The 19,694-nt window shown below is 45.5% G+C and overlaps 1 protein-coding gene across 4 annotated transcripts in view; it reads right to left on the bottom strand.

Moving 5' to 3' along the window:
* LOC131909426 (uncharacterized) overlaps nt 1-19,694 on the bottom strand; it is a 159,165-nt gene that overhangs the window by 73,261 nt on the left and 66,210 nt on the right. For all 4 annotated transcript variants that reach the window (XM_059261049.1, XM_059261051.1, XM_059261053.1 and 1 more), the window contains one exon: nt 17,110-17,352. In XM_059261049.1, coding sequence (XP_059117032.1) covers nt 17,110-17,352 — 243 coding nt within the window. The remainder of the gene's footprint in view (nt 1-17,109; nt 17,353-19,694) is intronic.

The raw sequence follows: 19,694 nt of genomic DNA, 5'->3' as shown, positions 1-19,694 counted from the left end.
AGGTGCTTGAGGGCTGGGGAGATGGGTCGGCAGAGAAAAGCACTGGCTGCTGTTCCAGAGGCCCTAGGTTCAATTCCCGGCACCTACACATGGCTCAAAACCATCTGTAACTCGAGTGCCAGCTGATATGTTGCCCTCTTCCGGCCTCCATGGGCCAACAGTGCATATACATATATGCACATAGGCAACATACCCATATACATGAAATAACTTTTAATTAAGGAAAGTATTCTATTCTTGTCCCCCTTTTATAACTTAATGACACAGGTATGGCGAGAGGAGATATGACTGAGAGTCACACCACAGCCTCCTCAACCAAGCATGGCAGCCATGGTCACTATCCTCAGAGATGCTGCAACCAAGATCTCCATTACCAGTGGGCTGCGGCTGCCATTGGCCTGCTGCTCACACCCAGGTGGACGCTGCACAGGTCCTCACTCACTATGTCAGCAATTATTTCATACTGTGGGGCAGCTGCATCGGTGGAGATTAGGTTTCACACTGTATCCTTGGTGCAAAGGAGGCTAGGAAAACAAGTGACCTGATGTGCCCTGCGTCTGTGATGCGTATGTTAGTAGACGGGGGCACCTGCTGTCAGGAGACACATGTTCAATTGCTGATAGGTCGAAAGAGTAGCTAGCAAGTGCTAAGCAAAGTTCTTCCCCCAGGACCAGTTGCATGACCCTTCACTTTGTGCCTATCTTATGGCATCTGTGTTGAACACTGTGCTAGAGCACCACATTAAAAATTATTCACAATCCCCTGGCCTCCAAAACTCTGCCCCAGAACTTCTTAACTATAAGCCTGCTTGTCATCATGTCTCAGCATCTCTTTCTTCTCTCCAAGGAAACCAAAGGTTGTCTGATGAGTCTGTGCTAGCCGTGGAAGACTCAACATGGCTTAGTTGGTATCCAGCTCTTCCCAAACCTTTCTTCCTTCACAGGCAACCTCAGAGGCCACAGACCTTCTCCCCAAAAGGCTTTCAAGCAGCTGTATTTTGACTGAGACAACTGCTTCTCAATAAACACCCTTGGGTAAACCACAGACCTGTGAATGGAGCCTAAATGCTTTCCCACACTTCACCTTCTCTGGTCTTCCTTCTATACCCCATGTGATCTTCAGTGTAAGTGTGAATCGCCTTCATCTCAGAAATGGGACGCCCTAAAAAGCTTCATGAAGTTGTCACAGCCTGAGAGCTGGGTCAGCAGGTAAGGTGCTTGTTCCACAAGTCTGAGAGTACCGGAAGTCAGATCCTAAACACCTATGTAAAAACTGGGCATGGTGGCACACACCTTGTGGTGGTTCATTTTGGGGGAGGTTAAGTTGACACAAACCAGAGTCATCTGGAATGAGGAAACTTCAGTTGAAAAATTACCTCGTGCTCGCTGCGGCAACACATATACTAAAATTGAAAAATTACCTCAATCAGATTGACCTGTAGGCAAGTTAAAAATTAAATGTGTGTGTGTGTGTGTGTGTGTGTGTATGTGTGTGTGTGTGTGCGTGTGGCTGTGCATGAATGCCAGAGGTTGGCTTTGGGTATTTTCTGTAAGTCTCCACCTTATTTTTTCAGGGCTCTCATAGAGCCCGAAGCTGACCGTTTCAGCCAGACTAGCTAGCTTGTGATCCCCTAGGATTCTCCTCTCTCTGCCTCCCTAATGCTAGGGCTACAGGTGTGTCGAAGGTTGCTTTCTGTGGCTGTGATAAACGCCATGACCAAAACAACATGTGGAGGAAACAGTTTATTTCACCTCACAGCTTACAGTCCGACATAAAGGAGAGTCAGGGCAGGAGCTTAGGGCAGACTGAAGCAGAGCCACGGAGAAACACGGCTAACCAGCACACACACACTTGCTTAGCTTGCTGTTTTGTTTTCTGTGTACACACACACACACACACAGAGAGAGAGAGAGAGAGAGAGAGAGAGAGAGAGGGAGAGAGAGAGAGAGTATTCATTTTTAAAAATTGTCAAGGGACTAAATTTAGAAAATAGGAGAAGTAAGATTAAACTTACTTCTTTGATCTCTAACTAAGTATTCTTTACTTTCTGTAAAGATTCCTATCTGCCCTTCTTTGGGTCCAGAAAAATCCCGGTGGTATCAGCAGATAAAGGGAACAAAAGAACTCAGGAGAGTCCTGTGAGTCAGGAGAGGCCGGCAGAGACACCCCAAGATAATCTTCTCCCGGGTCGTACCCTTTTTCTCTCTGATTTATAGCAGCATCTTCAAAGGCTCTCTGAGTGCAAGACATTTGCATTCACTGGGACGGATGAAAATAATTACTTTTCATATTAAAAAAAAACCTGCAAAAATGAGGGGATGCCCCAGAAGTACAGAAGGAAGCCCGGAGTGAGGTGGGGGCAGGAGCTAGTCTCTAGGACCAGTCTGAACTCTTTCAGCCACGGCCTGCGTCGCCGTCTGAACTCCGTGATTAAAGCAGCTGCAAATTAGTTTCAGCAAAGGTCTTTCCCCTCAAATTGAAAAGCCCCGTGTAATGGAATTTCATAGATGCCGCTTTGGAAATGACTTCATACCTCACTCGATTGAGAGCTGAAAAGTGGCACATGCCGTGAATCCTAAGAGGCTGAAGCACTCCTGGGGCTCAGCCACCCCGCAGTCACTGCCCCACAGCCGTGTCTTCTCACCTCCAGCCCTGGTCACCTCCAGCCCTGGCTATTACCTGCAGTTGGCACTGGCCTCCAGCTACTCCCTGGGGTTACCAGCTGCAAACTGATCTCCAAGGGAACACTGTCACAGAGGGAAGAGAAGAGTCTTAAGATTTAGGAAGCTACTGAACTCACGTGGCTCGGGAACCCTTAGAAAGTACTAGACTTGGAAGCCCTGCCACAAGGTTATATAAGCAGTTTGCAATTGCCAGGGCACGGAGGCCCTTCCCAGGAGCACGACCTGAAGTTGTGCAGGAGCTCCAGGGATGAGGCTTTGTGAGTCATCACCCAGGCTGGGGTGGGCTAGGCTGCCTCTGGGTCACCCAGTGCTTCTGGAAGTGACCCCAATTATCTCATTGGTTTCCAAGCTAGACTTGGATGCAGTCATTTCTTTGGCCAGTAGTTGGTGCTGTGTATGAGCTAAATAGATGCTTGTTCACATCGCCCCAGGAAGTAACACAACACCCAAGTACACACATTTTAATGAAAAAACGAAGGTTCCAGACCCTAGCAAGACTTCCAGTAGAAATGACAACGAACCAGATAATGGAGATATGCCCGCATGCCACATCGTTTTCATGGAGCACCTGAGAGTTCTCAGGCCTCTCTCGGACATCGTGGGAACCACATTTCCAGTGGGTGAGCAGATCTATGATAAAATCAATGGAAAATCTGATTGACTACCATTTCCAGATAACAAAAACTTATTCATGGTTATCAGAAATAATGTATTAGCAGCAACCATGAACCAAGCACTATACAACAACATGTGTGGCTATTTGTCATGCTCTCAGTTTGCTTACTGAGCCCAAGTGTGTGAATTTAGCTAACATAAGGAACGTGAAAACAATTTCTGACTTGTGCTCACTCACGAGGTCTCAGGAAGTACAGACGGGAATTAGACATGGTTGGTACATGTGGAAGACATCTTTGAGCTAAGAACTGAGAAATGCAGGACAGAGAAAGCAACACACTGGAAACTGAGGCACAGCATGGACAAAACCCTAGAGAGCCAGGGAATATAGTGTAGACCAGGAGCAGGGCACAGATAGAGCAGCAGTTCTCAACCTGTGGATCACGACCCCTGTGGGGGTCTCATGTCCGATATCCTGCACATCCGATACTTACATTATGATTTATGACAGTAGCAAAATTACATTTATGATTGAACAACTAAATAATGTTATGGTTGGGGGTCACCACAACATGAGGAACTGTAGTAAAGGGTTGTGGCATTAGAAAGGTTGAGAACCACTGAGATAGAAGAGGCTTTATGATTCAGAAAGCCTGAAGCTGGGCTTCCCATGGGGAACAAAGGAATTTTGTCCTTATATGTAAATTTCATGCCATGGGAAATGTATGGTGGGGAGGGGGTGACTGAACAGCAGCTCTCTGGCTGCATTGTGGATGCCATATTGGAGAGGATCATAAGTTGTTTGCCAAAGATCTATTTTTTAAAAAAAGCAAGGTGTTGAAACAGTACCTGCCTCACAACCCAGAGTCACAGAGCTAATGATGCAATCCCATTGGACATTCAGGTCTCCAATCTCACCCACTACACCATTGCATAGTAACAGCTCAAATTTAAGAAGTGATGTCACCAGAGGAACACGTTGGGCAGTGATGATCTCTCTGGCAAATGGCCCATCAACCCAGACAATGGCACCGAATATTCAGAGTGACGGTACCAGTTCCTACTAGTTCTGGGGTTGTGAGCACCCATCAAATCTATTCCTGCACTTCTACCTTCATACCTTCCTTCTGCCTATGAGAGAAGTTAAAGAATGGGGTTAAAAAAATCATACAATTTAATATCTAATCAGTGCTTCTGCACAATGTATTGATGATATGGATGAGGGCTGGCCATTCAAAGGACCCACCTGTCTGAGGACAGCCCAGGAACTGTGGCAATTTATTCACTTAAAAATAACTGCTCATTCTGTTATTTGACATTTCTTTAATCAATCCATATCTTCCTGAGATCATACATAACAGAAACTTTAAACTGTTACCGATGTTTTCTCTATGCCGAGCAGTCTATAGTGCTCAGGTATGGTCCACCAGAGTCTCTGCCCCTTGCCCTCCAACCAATGGGTCAGAGGAGCTCACAAGCCCACTTTTTACACTGATCACAACTTTAAACATGCTACACATCCTTAAATACACTCCTGAAGGAGCTACATATGAACCCACCAGCACCCTTGGACCACATCAGCATGGACTGGTCTTGGGAGTTTGTTTTGTACGGTCTGTTTTATCTTTTAAAGCATGTGTATGTCTGTGTGTCTGTGTGTGGTGTGTACATGAGTGCAGGTGTCAGTGGGGTACCAGAAGAGGGTGTCGGGTTCCCCTGGAGCCGGAGTTACAGACAGTTGTGAGCTTCCCAACAGAGGTGCTGGGAAATGAACTTGGGTCGTCTGCAAGAGCAGCATGCAATTTTGACTGTTGAGCCATCTCTCCAGCCCCATGGATCAGGCTCTTTAGCTACATATCAGGACTTTGCACAAACTGAAGGCAGGACGCATGCGCCTTAGGTGCAAGGGTGAAGAAAGATGGAAAGATGAAAAGCCAGGGCCAGGTGGTCACCCAAGGTAGCAGCTAGCAGTGCAAAGTCATGTGAGGTAGAGGGAAGAATCAGATCTCAGGTTCCTATGTATCCTAGCTTGTTTTGTGTGAGATCATACTACTTGATCAACACACAGGTTCATTTTCCCTTTGGGGACACAATTCCCCAGGTATCTTCTCACTTAGAGGAGGCCATGTGACTTCTGCCCAGCAGGGGGTGGGTAGGAATGCAGATGCCATTTCTCTGTCAAATCCTCTTTGCTGTCTCTCCTACCTCCCTAATGAATGAAGAAGACTCCCATGGATTTAGAGAACTGACCACCCCCCCCCCGGGCCATCCTGTTCCCCTTTCTGTGGGCCACTGTTAATGTCTGGAGACATTTTTAGATGTCTCACAAGGGAAGATGTGCCGCTAGCGTCTACTAATTAGAGACCAAGGGAGTCAAACATCCTGCAAGGCATAGACCAGCCCCTCCACATGAAGAATCAGCCAGACACAAAATGCTGTAGTGCTGCTGCTGAGAAACCTGACCTGATGGGCCTGAGCTCTGAAGGAGCTTGTTGAGTGACTGTAAGGAGTAGAGTGCTCTCCCCGACACCCACTGACCTGGGCCATCCCAGGACTTGAACAAGAAATAAGCTTCCACCGTGTGAAGTCAGTGAGCTCTGAGGATAGTCAACTGTAACACCTAGTACAGTTGACTTTAACAAGGGCAAACTGACGGAGGCTAGCATTTGTGTGGAGGACAAATACCCTAGCCACATCGCCCTTCACTTGACTCAGTTGTGAATATTCCTAGGCTGAAGACATGCAGGGCAATGGATGCTCCTGCTATAAGCCATGAGACCCCAGGGGAGATGGCTAAATCAAGTCCCAAAAGCAGTGGGTAGTGCATCCCTCTTACCCTCTTAGTGACCCACCGGGGTGCCTCTGGGAAGAACCTCTTAGCAGGTCAGCCCAAGAGCACAGCAGGAGTCTAACACCTGTCCCAGAAAGACAGGAAAAGACCCAAGAGCAGCCCGAGGCAGAAGCAGCGCAGAATCCCATTCTCCTCTTGCATTTGCCCTTTTTGTGTGTGACAGGGAGTAGCTGGCAATAATCAGCAAGGTCCTTTTAGTGTATGCTCTGGTCTTGCTGTGAATAATCAGATGATTGGTTGTGTATATCCTTTTTATGGCTGTTCATTATATCGCCCTAACATAAAGTAATTTAATTTCAGTGGGATAATTAGGGTCTCTCTAATCTAACTGATAGTCTGACTGAAATGAGATTCTCAGAGGGAGATTTGTGTATCAGGAGTCTGGTGACCTCCGGCCCCAATTTTCGCACAATGTATTAATCTGACAGTCCGACTTCCCAGGCAAACTCTATCCGTAGATTCTGCAGTCTGTGGGTTAGAATGCACCCGCCAATGGGATTACTTTGTATATAATGAGATTTCCCTGGGCTCAGGGAGGCAGATCATAATATTTTAACTGAGACCTTCACACTGGCTGGTACCTATATGTTAACTCAGTCCCCGAGACACAAGTGCATTGATGGGGAAGTATGTTTCTGTAGGGGGTATTAGAGACACTGCTTAGCAGGAGACACACAGATGGTCCTTTGTGACATGCCATCCTGTCTGCAAGATCCCAAAGGCATCCCACCTTGGCTGAGGGCCACAGGAAAATAGCCTGGCTCTGACTTGTTCCCATGGCAGAGGGCTACATAAAGAATTTTCTCGATAAGTCTGGAGTGGAAAAACAGTAAAGAGAATCCTGGAAAGAACTAGAAGAAGCTAGGCAGGGACTAGGCCAGTATTCTGACCATGCAGGGTAATCTAAGTTCTCATGTCTGCTTCCCAGTTCTCAAAGCCCTCCCCGCCAAACCAGGGGGTAACCTGATTCACATCTGTTCCGTCATCTGAGGCAGGGCCCTGGCTCTGTGAAGTCTTGCTGATGAAAACACTTCCCACCATCCATTCACCAGGCAGTGGTCAGGCACCAGACAGACAAAGGTCACTCCAGGCTCCTGACATTCTTCCAGTTATAGTACTCAAAATTCTGCTGTACATTTCCTTTATGTTTCTATTAGAATCTAAAATAAAAGGGGAAAATCTATTTCTTTGGAAGAAATAGTATGCTTTCTTTTATGAGATACGAATCGCGAGGCTCATCTGGTTCCTCTTGTTGTTTGAAAGCCCAGAGAGCAATGCCAACTCCATTGCAGAAACAGCACTGGGTGAGTTTCTTCTGTTACTTCCCTCCTTTTCTACTTTCTTGGTTTTCTATTTCTGATAAAAACATTTGCTTAAATGTGTTATATTTGGCAAGCAATTCTAAGTTCAATTTGGAATGAGTATATCTTTAAAAAAAAAGATACAAGTATGAACTGCAAAAGCCCCTTTGGCAAACTGTTTAGTGGGGACAGGTTACTTAGCACATCTTGCTAACTGACGTTTGAGCATGACACATCGACCCTTTTTTAAGCAGCTCACAATAGTCCCTTTAAGGAAGTTCTATTAGCATTTCCGTTTTGTGGTGTGGTGTGTGTGTGTGTGTGTGTGTGTGTGTGTGTGTGTGTGTATACGCACACATGTGCACATATGTGTATTTGTGTATGTGTATGTTAATGTGTGTGCTCATCTGTATGTGTGTGAACCTACATGTGACAATCAGAGGTTGATATTGTCTTTCTCCATCTCTCTCCACCTTCACTGAATTTCAGTCCTTCACTGAATTTGAGCCCACTGATTCAGCTCCACTGCCTAGCCATCAGTCTTCAGTAATCCCCGTGTCTCCACCTCAGAAACACTGGAATTACAGATGCACACTGGTGGTCCATCTCTCCTGTTATTTTGCCATTGAGTGGCACCCGGCCTGCTCTGCTTAGCCAGAGCTGTTGTAAGCACCTCGCTTTAGAGGTAGAGAAAATCCTTTGCCTCTAGCCCTGAGTATCTCTCTCCCAGCCTCATTGGAGGGGCTTACAGACCACTGCTTGGAGACTCTCACACCCTCACACTCTTGAGGCGCAAATCCCCTTTGAGGTCAGAGGAACAAAAGAAAGGAATGCTTCATAAGCAGTCTTGGCCACGGGAGACATTCTGCAGGCTGCTTACTCGTGACCCCCAGGGGACATCTCATTTCTTGCTTGCACTCTGGATCAGCTCACGCATGTCAGGTTGACTCTCATACATGTGATCTACCTCTCATAGGTCCTCACCTTTGATCCACAGCAAACCATCTACCAGGGGATCTAGTCTCATCTATGCTGGGGGTGGAGGGTGGAGGCCAGTGTCAGGACCAAGACACTGCAGTTCCAACCCAGAACAGCTCATATTAGGGTGGCATGCTACCACTGCAGGAAAAATTGACAAGACACACAAGAATTCCATGTAAGCATTCATGCCGAATTAGCTGAAACACTGACTTAAACTAGAAAAGGATGCAAGTGTGCAGATAAAGTAGAAGAAGTGGGGAGTGACAAGAGAAAGCTGCCTGGACATGCTCAAACGTACTTGTTGGAATGGGGTCTGAGATACTTAGTGTCTGTTTAAAAGATGAAAATAGTGTGTGGATCCCTGATATACAAAATCTAGGGTTAGAAAATCCAGGGTCCTGTGCATAGGCAGAGATTGGGTAAAATCTTCTTTGAGGGAAGGCAGCTGGGAGGTCACATGAGGCTGGAATGAGCCACACCACTAAAGATAAGGAGCAAGAGTATTCCAGTAGTTGGAACAGTTTAAGGAAGGCTGTGGTGTCCGTGGAACTATACATCACTTCCTATTGCAGGTAAGGAAGGGAAGATGAAGGAAATGTAGAACAGGAGGCAATAGGAGATGTTTCTGTTAGGTCTGTGTTTACCCTAGTGTTGTATCTGCTGCTATAACAAAACACCCCAACAAAAGGAACATAAGGGAGGAAGGGTTTGTTTCAGCTCACAGTTCCAGGAGAGTCCATCGCTGCAGGGGAGTCACAGTGGAAAGAACATGAAGCAGCTACTCATATCACACCCAGTCAAAACAGAAAGAAGTAAATCCATGCATGCTCACTTGGCTTGCTTTCTCCTCTCTCAAACTGCTTGAGATCCCCCTCTGTGTAGGGAATTGTGCCACCCACAGTAGGCTGGATTTTCCTACATTCATTGACAATCAAGTCAATCCCCCACAGCCATGCCCATAGGCTAACCTGATCTAGACAATTCTTCAGTCAAGAGTCTCTTCCCAGGTGATTCTTGGTTGAGTCAAGATGACAATTAAAAATTAACTACCACACAACTGTGTGCTCTTTCTCTTGTTCAAGAACTAAAGATGGTATAACAAAGAGAATGGCACATGTCTTCCAGTGAAAGGATCAAGTTCATCATGTTTATTTTCTTCTCATGAACCACAGAAACTCCTGCTACTAAAACCATCCTCTTCACTGCTGGGCATTCCAGGATCTGAGGCCACCCCTCTGTCTTCTATGGTGGTTTTTCCTTCTCCTCCTCTCTTATTTACCCACCTTCAGCTGAGCTGCCGCTGTTAGGACCCCTGATTTCTCCCCAGAGTCTGCTTCACAGTTCTCTGGTATGAGAATCCAGTAACCAGGCAGCACAGCCAGGCAGCTACACTGGCTGAGCTCAGTAGTCCTCAGACCAACAACGGCCCCTTGCATGCTTTCCCATACATGAGCACAGCATTCTGATGCCTGTCACAGGATGTGCTGCTTTCTCCAGGGTGACTTTCTTGTTTTCTGCATAGGATGCTACGTGGATGGCCTTTGAACATGATACCAAAGCTGCAGGCAGGATTCAGTGTCTGGGAACTGCTTCCTTCTGGTGCACTCTAAAGACTGCTCCAAGAGGTGGGGTATATAATCCAGAGGGAATACGTTAATTAACCCATTTTGTATTGCTATAATGAAATACTCAAGGCTGGGGAACTTCATAAGGAAAATAGTTTCATTTAGCTCACAGTTCTGGAGAGTCAAGGTCATGTCATTATGACATCATCAGCTCTGGTGGAGACATCATGGTGGGTGGCACCATATTGGACTGGAGCATATGCAGAAGAAGTCCCATGCCAAGTCAGGAAGTGGGAGAACACGTCAGACCCCTCCTCTTAAAGGCCTCAGCACCTCACCCCTTTTAAGATCAAACAGATGAAGCTTTGGGGCACAAATCACAGTCTAAATGATGGCAAATCTTTAACAGTCTCCGCTCTGATCACTCACTGCATCTGCAGCCACAGTAAAGGGATCTCCAAACACTATTCCAGTTAGACTTCATGTTATCCATTCACCTCCCTGCCGAAAGACTCAGAAAGATGAGCTGCTCACTCGAACATCCCTAAGCTGTCCCCCTGGCTCTGCATCTGTCAGGTGGTCACAGAATGGTAAGCCACTCACTCAATTCCCTTGAGTCAAAAGACCTGTTAGTATGTGGTCAGAATCTGGTTCATCACTGGTGAAGACCTCACTCTTACTGCCTCTTTTAATCTGATGAGGAAACTGAGGCAGGGGACAAACATGTGCCTTGAGCCACAAAACTAACCAAAGAGCAGGGAGCAGACGGCATGTCTGATTCCAGCCAGGCTCTCTAGTGGGTAAGCAGTGCGGCTTCCTGTAGGCAAATTTTCCTTCATTTCTTTACATTCTGCTACCAAGCAAAATAAAACATAGACATAATTAATCCGTGCACCATGCTAGGAAAGATACAAAGCAAACAGATCCAAATTAAATCAACAACAGGTTACCTGTTCACCTGCCTTACCACGTGCCAGACTGGAAAAGGTAAGGAGAGGTTGGAAATAAAGCGACACAGTGGGGTGAGGATGTGGGCTCCTTCTTGTGACTAAAGGACACTCTCTAGGGGTGCTACGGGGTTGCACTACAAAGGAAATTTCAGGATGTCCTCAATGGTCCAGGATCCCAGCACCACCTGGGCTCCCGTTCTCCACAGTCCTGGCCCCTCTGTATCAGTCTCCAGCCCTAGATGCAAGAACACTATAGATGCTAATCTCTGCACAACATCACCATCCCCTGCTTGCTCTTTGATTCCTCCCAACACCAGGGCCACCCAATCTCCATGTGGAGAGGACTGCATTTTCCTGCCTGGACCTTAATCGACACATTTCAGATGTCACACTCATAGCTGTTAGAAAAGATGCTCGGGGAATTGCTGAGTCCTCGATACCATCCATCTTGTCTGACTTTGGGACATCATCTCTGTGCTTTGTGGACATTACAGTGAACTATCACACTTGTCATAGTGCACTCGAAAACAATCTTTAAGATGAACTGAAAATCCTGAGGCTGAGGTCACATGGCTATTGTCTGAGTAAGAGAAGAGGCTCCTCTCCGCACCCATCCCCACGCAGAGGTCTGATCTGGGCTCTCTGTGCTGTGTTTTCTCCTTTACTGTCCCTATTCTCCCGTCTTCCCTCTTCTCCCCCAGTTCCCTCCCTCCTAAGACAAAATGTCGACCCACTTTTTAAAAGGCCTCCTATTCCTGACCTTAAAGGACTAATATTATCTTACACCTGGCTAGTGGTCTAGCCTCATCTCAGCAATGAGAGTCTAACTCTCCTAGGGGCCTATCCTCCTTGCTAGCTTGGTCCCACCCTCACACACCTCACGTCCTCGTAGCTGGCACTCTGCTGTTTTCCTGATCCAGTGCACTGGTACAGCCCCAGAGGTGAAGTGCAAGTGAGCATTGAAGGCTCAGGAGCCACCCGAGGGGAGCCCTGCTCTCACAGGCACTGAGGACAAGATGAGTTGCCTCACCCAGGACTGACCTGCAAATGCTAGAGGGAACCCCAAAACCAAGAGCGTTGAAGCTCCTCAGGGGCTCCCCAGCTTCCCTGCCCATGCTCACACTCTTGGCTGATTTGATGAACTGTCAAAGAGTAAATAATGGAGAAATATATTTCAGTCTCAGTTTTAATAACAGAACAGGCTCAAGGACAAAACTTAAACATAGTTTAGAAAACAAATTGACAATGTCAAGTTGTTAGCACCAAGTGCTCCATTCAAACCGTTTCAGATTTGACTGTCAAGGATAAGGTAGAAGTGGAGAAAACCCAAATGACTCCGACCGCCTCTGTGTGTGTGTGTGTGTGTGTGTGTGTGTGTGTGTGTGTGTGTGTGTGTGTACATGTATGGAGGTCAGAAGTCAACCTCAGGTCTTCCCCATTGCTCTCCATCTTATCTTTAGAGGCAGGGTCTCTCACTGAACCTGGAGCTCGGGGATGGCTAGGCTCTCTGGCAGGGAAGCTCCCAGGGGTCTTTCTGTCTCTGCCTCCCAGCACTGGGACTACAAATGCTAGCAGCCTGGCTGGGCTTTTAAGGAACTCAGGTCCTTGTGCTTGTGCTTGTGCTTACCAGGCAAGCCAACTCCCCACCCAACTCACAAGCGGCTGTTTTCTAGGATGCACAGTCAACATTTACCAAGTACGCGCATATTGTCAAATGCCACGTTGAGGGCTTACCACACTTAACTCGTGCAGTCCTCGTGAGAGCAGAACCACTGTCAACAAGGTCCTAAGTCTCTAATGACTGAGAACCCTGCCTCCCTCGCCCCCCCTCCTGCCCCCAGACATTGCTGGAAGAGGCAGGTGTCACCTCACGGTTCATCCACAGGGTTGTACACTTAACCAGCACACCACCTGTCTCCCCTCACTGGCCAGTCCCCAGTTCTCGCCTGGCACGCCTTCCCTCCACAGTTTGGCCCTGAATACACTTCGGGATAAGTTCCTCCGCTGTGATAAGCAGGGCCCGATCTCTGACAGCTGTTCCCCGCTCTTCATCATCATCTGAAACGATCAGGAAGCATTAGAGAGTACTTTTCCCTTTACGAAGGTGATAATTAGATAACAAGCTGAGATTAAAGTAATTACAGTCAGACAGCTGGCAAGGCAGGACAGTCGTGTTGAAATATTGTTGGGACTTCAGCATCTGGTTCTAATAACGGCATAGGCTAAAGGATTTTACATTCATTACAAAACATAATTTAATATAAACACATTTAATTACAATTGATGAGCGATAAACTGTTCAAGAATGACTTAACCCCTTCCGTGTGTCAAAGAGATGGGAACTCGGGCAAACTGCGGCCTGTGCCGCCGTCTCTCTCTCTCTCTCTTCCGGGCATGCCCTCCACAACTCCCTGACCCCCTCTCTTGCAGTAAGCCTCCTCACTGAAGGAACGTGTCAGGCGAGGGTGTTGCTGATAAGCCCATGAGTGTCCTTACGCTAACGTGCAGTGCTCACCATCCTTGGAATGTCTGCCGAGAAGGCTGGGCTGCCGCCAGGCTTGGTGCCTCGCCTCGTTCTGCTCTTGCCTCTCCCTGTCTTGCCCTGAAATGAAGCCCTTTCATCCTTTTCTCTCGGTTCCCCTTTCATGTGGTGCTGTGGTGCTCCTGACAGTCGGTCTATGTGCATCCTATGAGAGTCCTGCATTCCCTTAGGAAATGGTGTTTGTGTGTGTAGGCACAGGTTTGAGCACTGGGGATCTGAACTCAGGTCTTCAAGCTTGTTCAGCAAGCACTTTGCTGACTGAATTGTCTCCCAGCGCCCCCTCTTACTAAGTATTTAAAGGTAAATCCATCTTCTTTACTGACGCAGGAGCAGAGACGTCCCTAGGTCCAACAGTCAGGGTACTGTCACCGCCAGCAAGTCACTGTTTAAGAATACCTAAGGCTCTACCTGAGACAAGACATAATTCTGGCAGAAATTCTCCCTTACAAGCTACTGATCTGAATCCTTGCCTCCAGAACTAGCTGAGACTACCTTTGGGTGCCCGTTGTAACAAACTGGGATCACACAGAGACAACCTCCACTAGAAAAGGACTCAACCCTCATTAACCGCACGAGGTCCTTCCAGATGCCCCTCTGCAAATGGAAGACATTGAAAAGCCACAGAAACTAAACGTTGCTGCAATTATACTGCAGTGACCCAAGCATCAGCCCAAGAAAGGCCCAAGACTGACTCTTCCCAAGAAAGAGTGTGTGGCCTTGAGCAAGTTGGAAAATAGCCACCAAATTTCTCTGTTCGACGAACGACAGGAAATTACAAATGACCTCAAATAATGTCTTTACCATTTGCTGCGGACTTTAAAGTGTAATACACACAATCTATACCAGAAAAAAAGACAGTTTGCCAGGAGTGGGAGGATGGCTCAGCTAAGTACTTGCCAGGTGACCCAAGTTCAAATCGCCAGCACCCACTTAAAACAGCCAGGCATGGTGGTATACACTGGTAATCCCAGCACTGGGGAAGCTGAGACAGGAGGATCCCCGGGGCTAGCTGGTTGAACGGTTTAGAGAAATTGAAGAGTTCTAGGATCAGTGAGAGGCTCCATTTCAGAAGACACCCAACATGATGGTCCTATGACCTACATGTGCATACACACACACACACACACACACACACACACACACACACACATACACACACACACACACACACACACACACACGAGACAGAGAGAGAGAGAGAGAGAGAGAGAGAGAGAGACAGATAGAGAGACAAAGAGACAGAGACAGAGAGACGAGGGGGACGACTCTAAATGAAAGTTATTCTGTACACCCTCTTGCAAAGAGAAGAAACCTAAGTTTCCTATCATGGAACTCTGCAATCTGGATAGGAGCCCTTAGACAGCTTGAGCTCCTTTGCAAGTGAGGAAAGAGGTAGGACAGGAAGTAGCAAGCACAGCATTTGCTTCTAAAACTTCTCACTAGGTCATTCATTTTAAAACTTCTATAAATCAAAAGACAAAAAAATAAAAAAGAAGAAAACTCAGTGTGAAAGAAAAGATTACAAATCACACACACACACACACACACACACACACACATATATATATATATATATATATATAATGGAGAATATATTAATATATACTATATATAAAAAGAACTGTTACAACCCCCCAAACAAACAAAACAAAACAAAACCAACAACAACCAAAAAAACACCCAACTAAAGGAACCAAAAGATTTGAACAGACATTTTCCCAAGGAAGATATGCCCAAGCTCAGTGGGGCAATGCTAGGTATCAATAATCACGAGAAACTAGGACCCAAACTGTGACAGCAGTTTACATACAATAGGATGGATGCTATTTAAAAAAACGGTAATAACAATCATTGGTGATGATGTGGAGAAACTGGAACCTTCATGCCCTGCTCACATAAAGTTAATACAAACACGTTTGATGCTCCTCAAATCATCCCAGAAAGAGTTACCATACCACCTAGAAATTCCACTTAAGTATGCACCAAGAGAACAGAAAATGCTGCACCAAAAAAGAATTCACATGAAATGTTCATAGCAGTATTGTTTATAACAGCCCCCAATGTGAAATTATAAATATCTGCCACTTGATGAGTGAATGAACAAAATGTGGCACATCACATGTCATAGTCTTCAGGAATGAAGTACCGGGAGAGGCTATAAACAGATGAACCCGGCAAACACCATGCCAAAATCACTAGCACAATGCCATTCATATGCAAAGTCCAAAAGAGGCAAATCCAGAGAGACAGGACACAGATTAATGGCTGCCAGAAGGTGAAGCTGCTAAAAGGTATGGGTTTTTTTTGGGGAAGTGATGGAAATATTCTGTAATTTGATGTGCTGGTTACACATTGTAAAAATGCTAAAACTCACTGAACCATTTACACTTTAAAATGATTGAAATGGGAACCTAGAGAGATGGCATGACAGTTAAGAGAACATACTGCTCTTGCAGAAGACCTGACTTGGATTTCCAGCCCTGTAAATCCAGCTCCAGGGATGACGCCCTCTACTGGCCTCCACTGTCACTGCACTCACATGCTCATACCCACACACATACATATACATTAATTTAAAATAAAAACCTCTAAATGGCTGAAACACTGAGTTCGTTGTTATGTAAATTTACCTCCATTTTAAAAAAGGCTACCAACTTATATGGCTGGAGTTCAATCCTACTGAAGAATCCTGAGAGCCTATACAAACTGTGTATCTCCAAGTTACCTCAGTCAAAAGGGGAGGAAGTTGGGGGTGCTCATATACCAGTCCCACCATCCCATAGCTGAAGGCTGCTCTCAGGAAGGGTAAGAACTTCTGGTCTACCTATAAAAGTAGTTATGTGAGCCAAAGAAAGATATGAAGCTGGTGCTGTGTCCCCACATACCTCCAAGGGACACAGGCCGGAGGCTCAGGCTGTACACTGACATTTTTGCTACCATCTCTCATGGTGAGAGTAAATGAGAAACTGAGTAAGATGTAACACAGTGCCAGACATAGAGAAAGCTCTCAATAAATGTGAGTTATTTGTATGGAAGACTCAATAAGGTTAAACAAGTTTTTCAAAATTGTATAGCTCACTGCAAGACGAAGATAGAATTCATGCAGCTTTCTCTGTAGGACACAGTCTCTCCAATAGACAATTAAATAAACCAAAAATCTGCTAACTACTCTTGCAAGCATGCTTATCAGATGTCAATCAAGTCATCAAGGCATCCAGAGGATATAATAAACAACTTTACATCTCTCCTACCCCCTACCACGTGTCCTTTGTCGGGGAGGCAGCTGCTTCTCTTGCAAAAAGGCCTTGAGGGTTGATGTTAATATCTGCTCAAGTTGCCCAGCATCCGAACATCATGTGCTTTGTTATGTAGGTGTTTATTTGAGCTTCAAATAAACACATTTGCTGACAAGTTAGAGCAAAGGACCAAGATATGGGAACACCTGAGACCCCGGGAGAGGCAGGGCAACACATTCCTCACCCACATGTCCAGCCTTCTGCTCTCCTTTGAAGAGCCCAGCATCCAGGCGGCTCCACCAAAGAGGTGTACAGCAAAGAAACGCTCTACTCCAAGGCCCAAGCAAGGGCATACAGCAAGGGCAAAGTGAGCCTCAGGCCTACCTGATCAGGTAGTGGTTGATGATAGTGTCGAAGTAGCTGTAGTACACAGCATTGTTCACATGGCCATACTGGTCATTGTCCTGCCACCTGGTCTGGATGGGCAAGAAGTACCCATAGGCCTCCAGCTGCCGATGGTGAGCCTCGCCTCTCTGGCTGGTTGATGATGTAGATAAGGAATGGGTGACATTTCTAGGAAGTAGCCTCCATGCCCAAGGAATCATAGTGATTGCTGCTTCAGAATTCCTTCAAGGAGAAAAGCAACCATAAATACAAATGTCTGTGAGAAATCTAATCTTAGTTTTTAGCAGTTGCATATAATTTTGACCACTGGTTTCAAAAGGATACTAGACTTCTTTCTTAGGAAATGAATTTTCCGTAATATTCCAAATTCTTATCATAAACTCTAATTACTTTCTTTTCTTTTTTTTTTTAGTTTTTCGAGACAGGGGTTCTCTGTGTAGCTTTGTGCCTTTCCTGGGACTCACTTGGTAGCCCAGGCTGGCCTCGAACTCACAGAGATCCTCCTGGCTCTGCCTCCCGAGTGCTGGGATTAAAGGTGTGCACCACCATCGCCCAACATTCTAATTACTTTCTTAAAGGACTCTTAGGGCCGATAGGATGGCTCAGTGGGTAGAGGTGCTTAATGCCAAGGCTAGCAAGCAGAGTTTGATCCCCTGAACCCACATGGTAGAAAGAGCGTATGAAAATGGATTTCTCCCAAAGTTGTCCTCTGGCATCCACACAGGCAGTGTGGCACACACACACAAATAAATGTAATTTTTTTTTTTAAATAAAGGGCTCTTTATTAGAAGTGTTTTCTCACATCATGCAGAAACAGGCAAAGTCTTTATGTGAATTTTAAAAGAAGGGGTTTTTAATTGTGTTTGTATTAAATTCTTTTGTTCTACAAGGCATTTTCAATAACATAAAAATCTAGTGAAATCTATAAAGTACTCAAGAGTTTGAAAACACAGCTCAGGTCATCCATATAAAATAAAATGTTCACCATTGTCAAGAGAGTCTGACGACTGTAAGTTTTAAAAAGAAAAGCATAATAAATTTTTAAAGAAATTATATCGTACAGAAAAACATTCAATGCACTTTTTCAGAAGGAAAAAAAATGTAACAATACCCATTATTAACAAACGTTTCCATGAGTGGTATTTCCGTCTTGGAGATCTGAGCGTACATTTCAAAGTGGGACCCTACTGTATGTGTTGTTTTTGAGCTCTTACTGAACAATAGGCCACTAATGTGTTTACATATTCATCTGCCTCTGTAGTAGCATTAAATTCCATTATATCTCATTGCATTGATGCACCAGAATTTATCACGTCCCACACTGATGCATATTTAGTGTTTTGATTCCAGTTTGGGTCATGAGATGGAAATCTTTCTAAATAAATCTTTATATGTGTTCACCATTATTTCCTTAGGATAAATTCCTACAAGCAAAATTGCTGGGCCAAAGGACAAATGAATTGTTAAGGATTTTGATATAAATTAATACCCTCTGGAAAGACGGTACCAATTTGTCCCCTCCCTAGCAATGCATGAGCAAGCCAATTTCCCTGTCAATTGTAAAATGCTTTGTCAATTTGACTGTGTTCTCTCATTTCCATATAAATTTAATGAAATGTGCTAAGTGGAAAGATGACTGCTACTGCTAGCAATGATGGAGTAACCCAGATCAGAATAACCTTCTGTGTATGTGAGAAGATGTCACAGAACAGCTGCTGGCAGCTGTTAGGAAAACAATCAAGGTAGGCTTTACAGACCACAGCCTAGGGACAGGGTAACACATCCTAGGGAGACACTCATTAGCCACGGATGATTCTATCGGGATCTAACAAAAACCGGAGACGTAACAGCAAGCTAGAAACATGTGGAGTTCCTTAGCTTGTTTGTTCATTCCTTGCTGTCCAAGAGACAGAACCCTGAACCTTAACCATACTCTGCAAACACTCTACCACTGAGCCCTGGCCCAGATTTGTCATGTTCTTGCTATGCTAGAAGAAACAAACATGGAAGAGCCAGAGACATCCAGAAGGAGGGCAAGTTTCGGAGAAGGGAGACTGAGCCCCGTTCCTGTTAAGGCCCTCAGTGAGGCAGGAAGCACAATGGTCGTGAGGCTGAAGCTTTAAGAAGAAAATAAGAGTCTCACGGGGCTGATGGTACAAAAATCAGCTCTTAAGGTTTCTGAGGAGTAGGACAAAAGCTAGTGGGTAAAAAGACAGGGTATTCAGAACGCATGAAGAACTTTTACAACTTCCAGTTTTACAACTTCCACAATAAAAAGATTTTTAAAAACTCAATTGAAAAGCCCACAAGGGCTGGAATGTAGCTCAGTTGGAAGAGTGCCCAGCATATACAAGGCCCTGGGTTCCATGACCAGGATGACATAAACCAGGCACAATGGATGGGCATCCTCGTACCAAGAGATGGAGGCAGGAGGATCAGAAGTTCAAGGTCATCCTCAGCTACATACTGAATTGAATAAACTATGGAACATTCACACAATGAACAGTACACATCTATAAATTGACTCAAAGATGAATGGAATATAAAAAAATTAAAAAGACTAA

Source organism: Peromyscus eremicus, chromosome 4 (genome assembly GCF_949786415.1).
Source record: "Peromyscus eremicus chromosome 4, PerEre_H2_v1, whole genome shotgun sequence".
Taxonomy (NCBI): domain Eukaryota; kingdom Metazoa; phylum Chordata; class Mammalia; order Rodentia; family Cricetidae; genus Peromyscus; species Peromyscus eremicus.
This window is presented reverse-complemented; position numbering and strand designations above follow the sequence as displayed.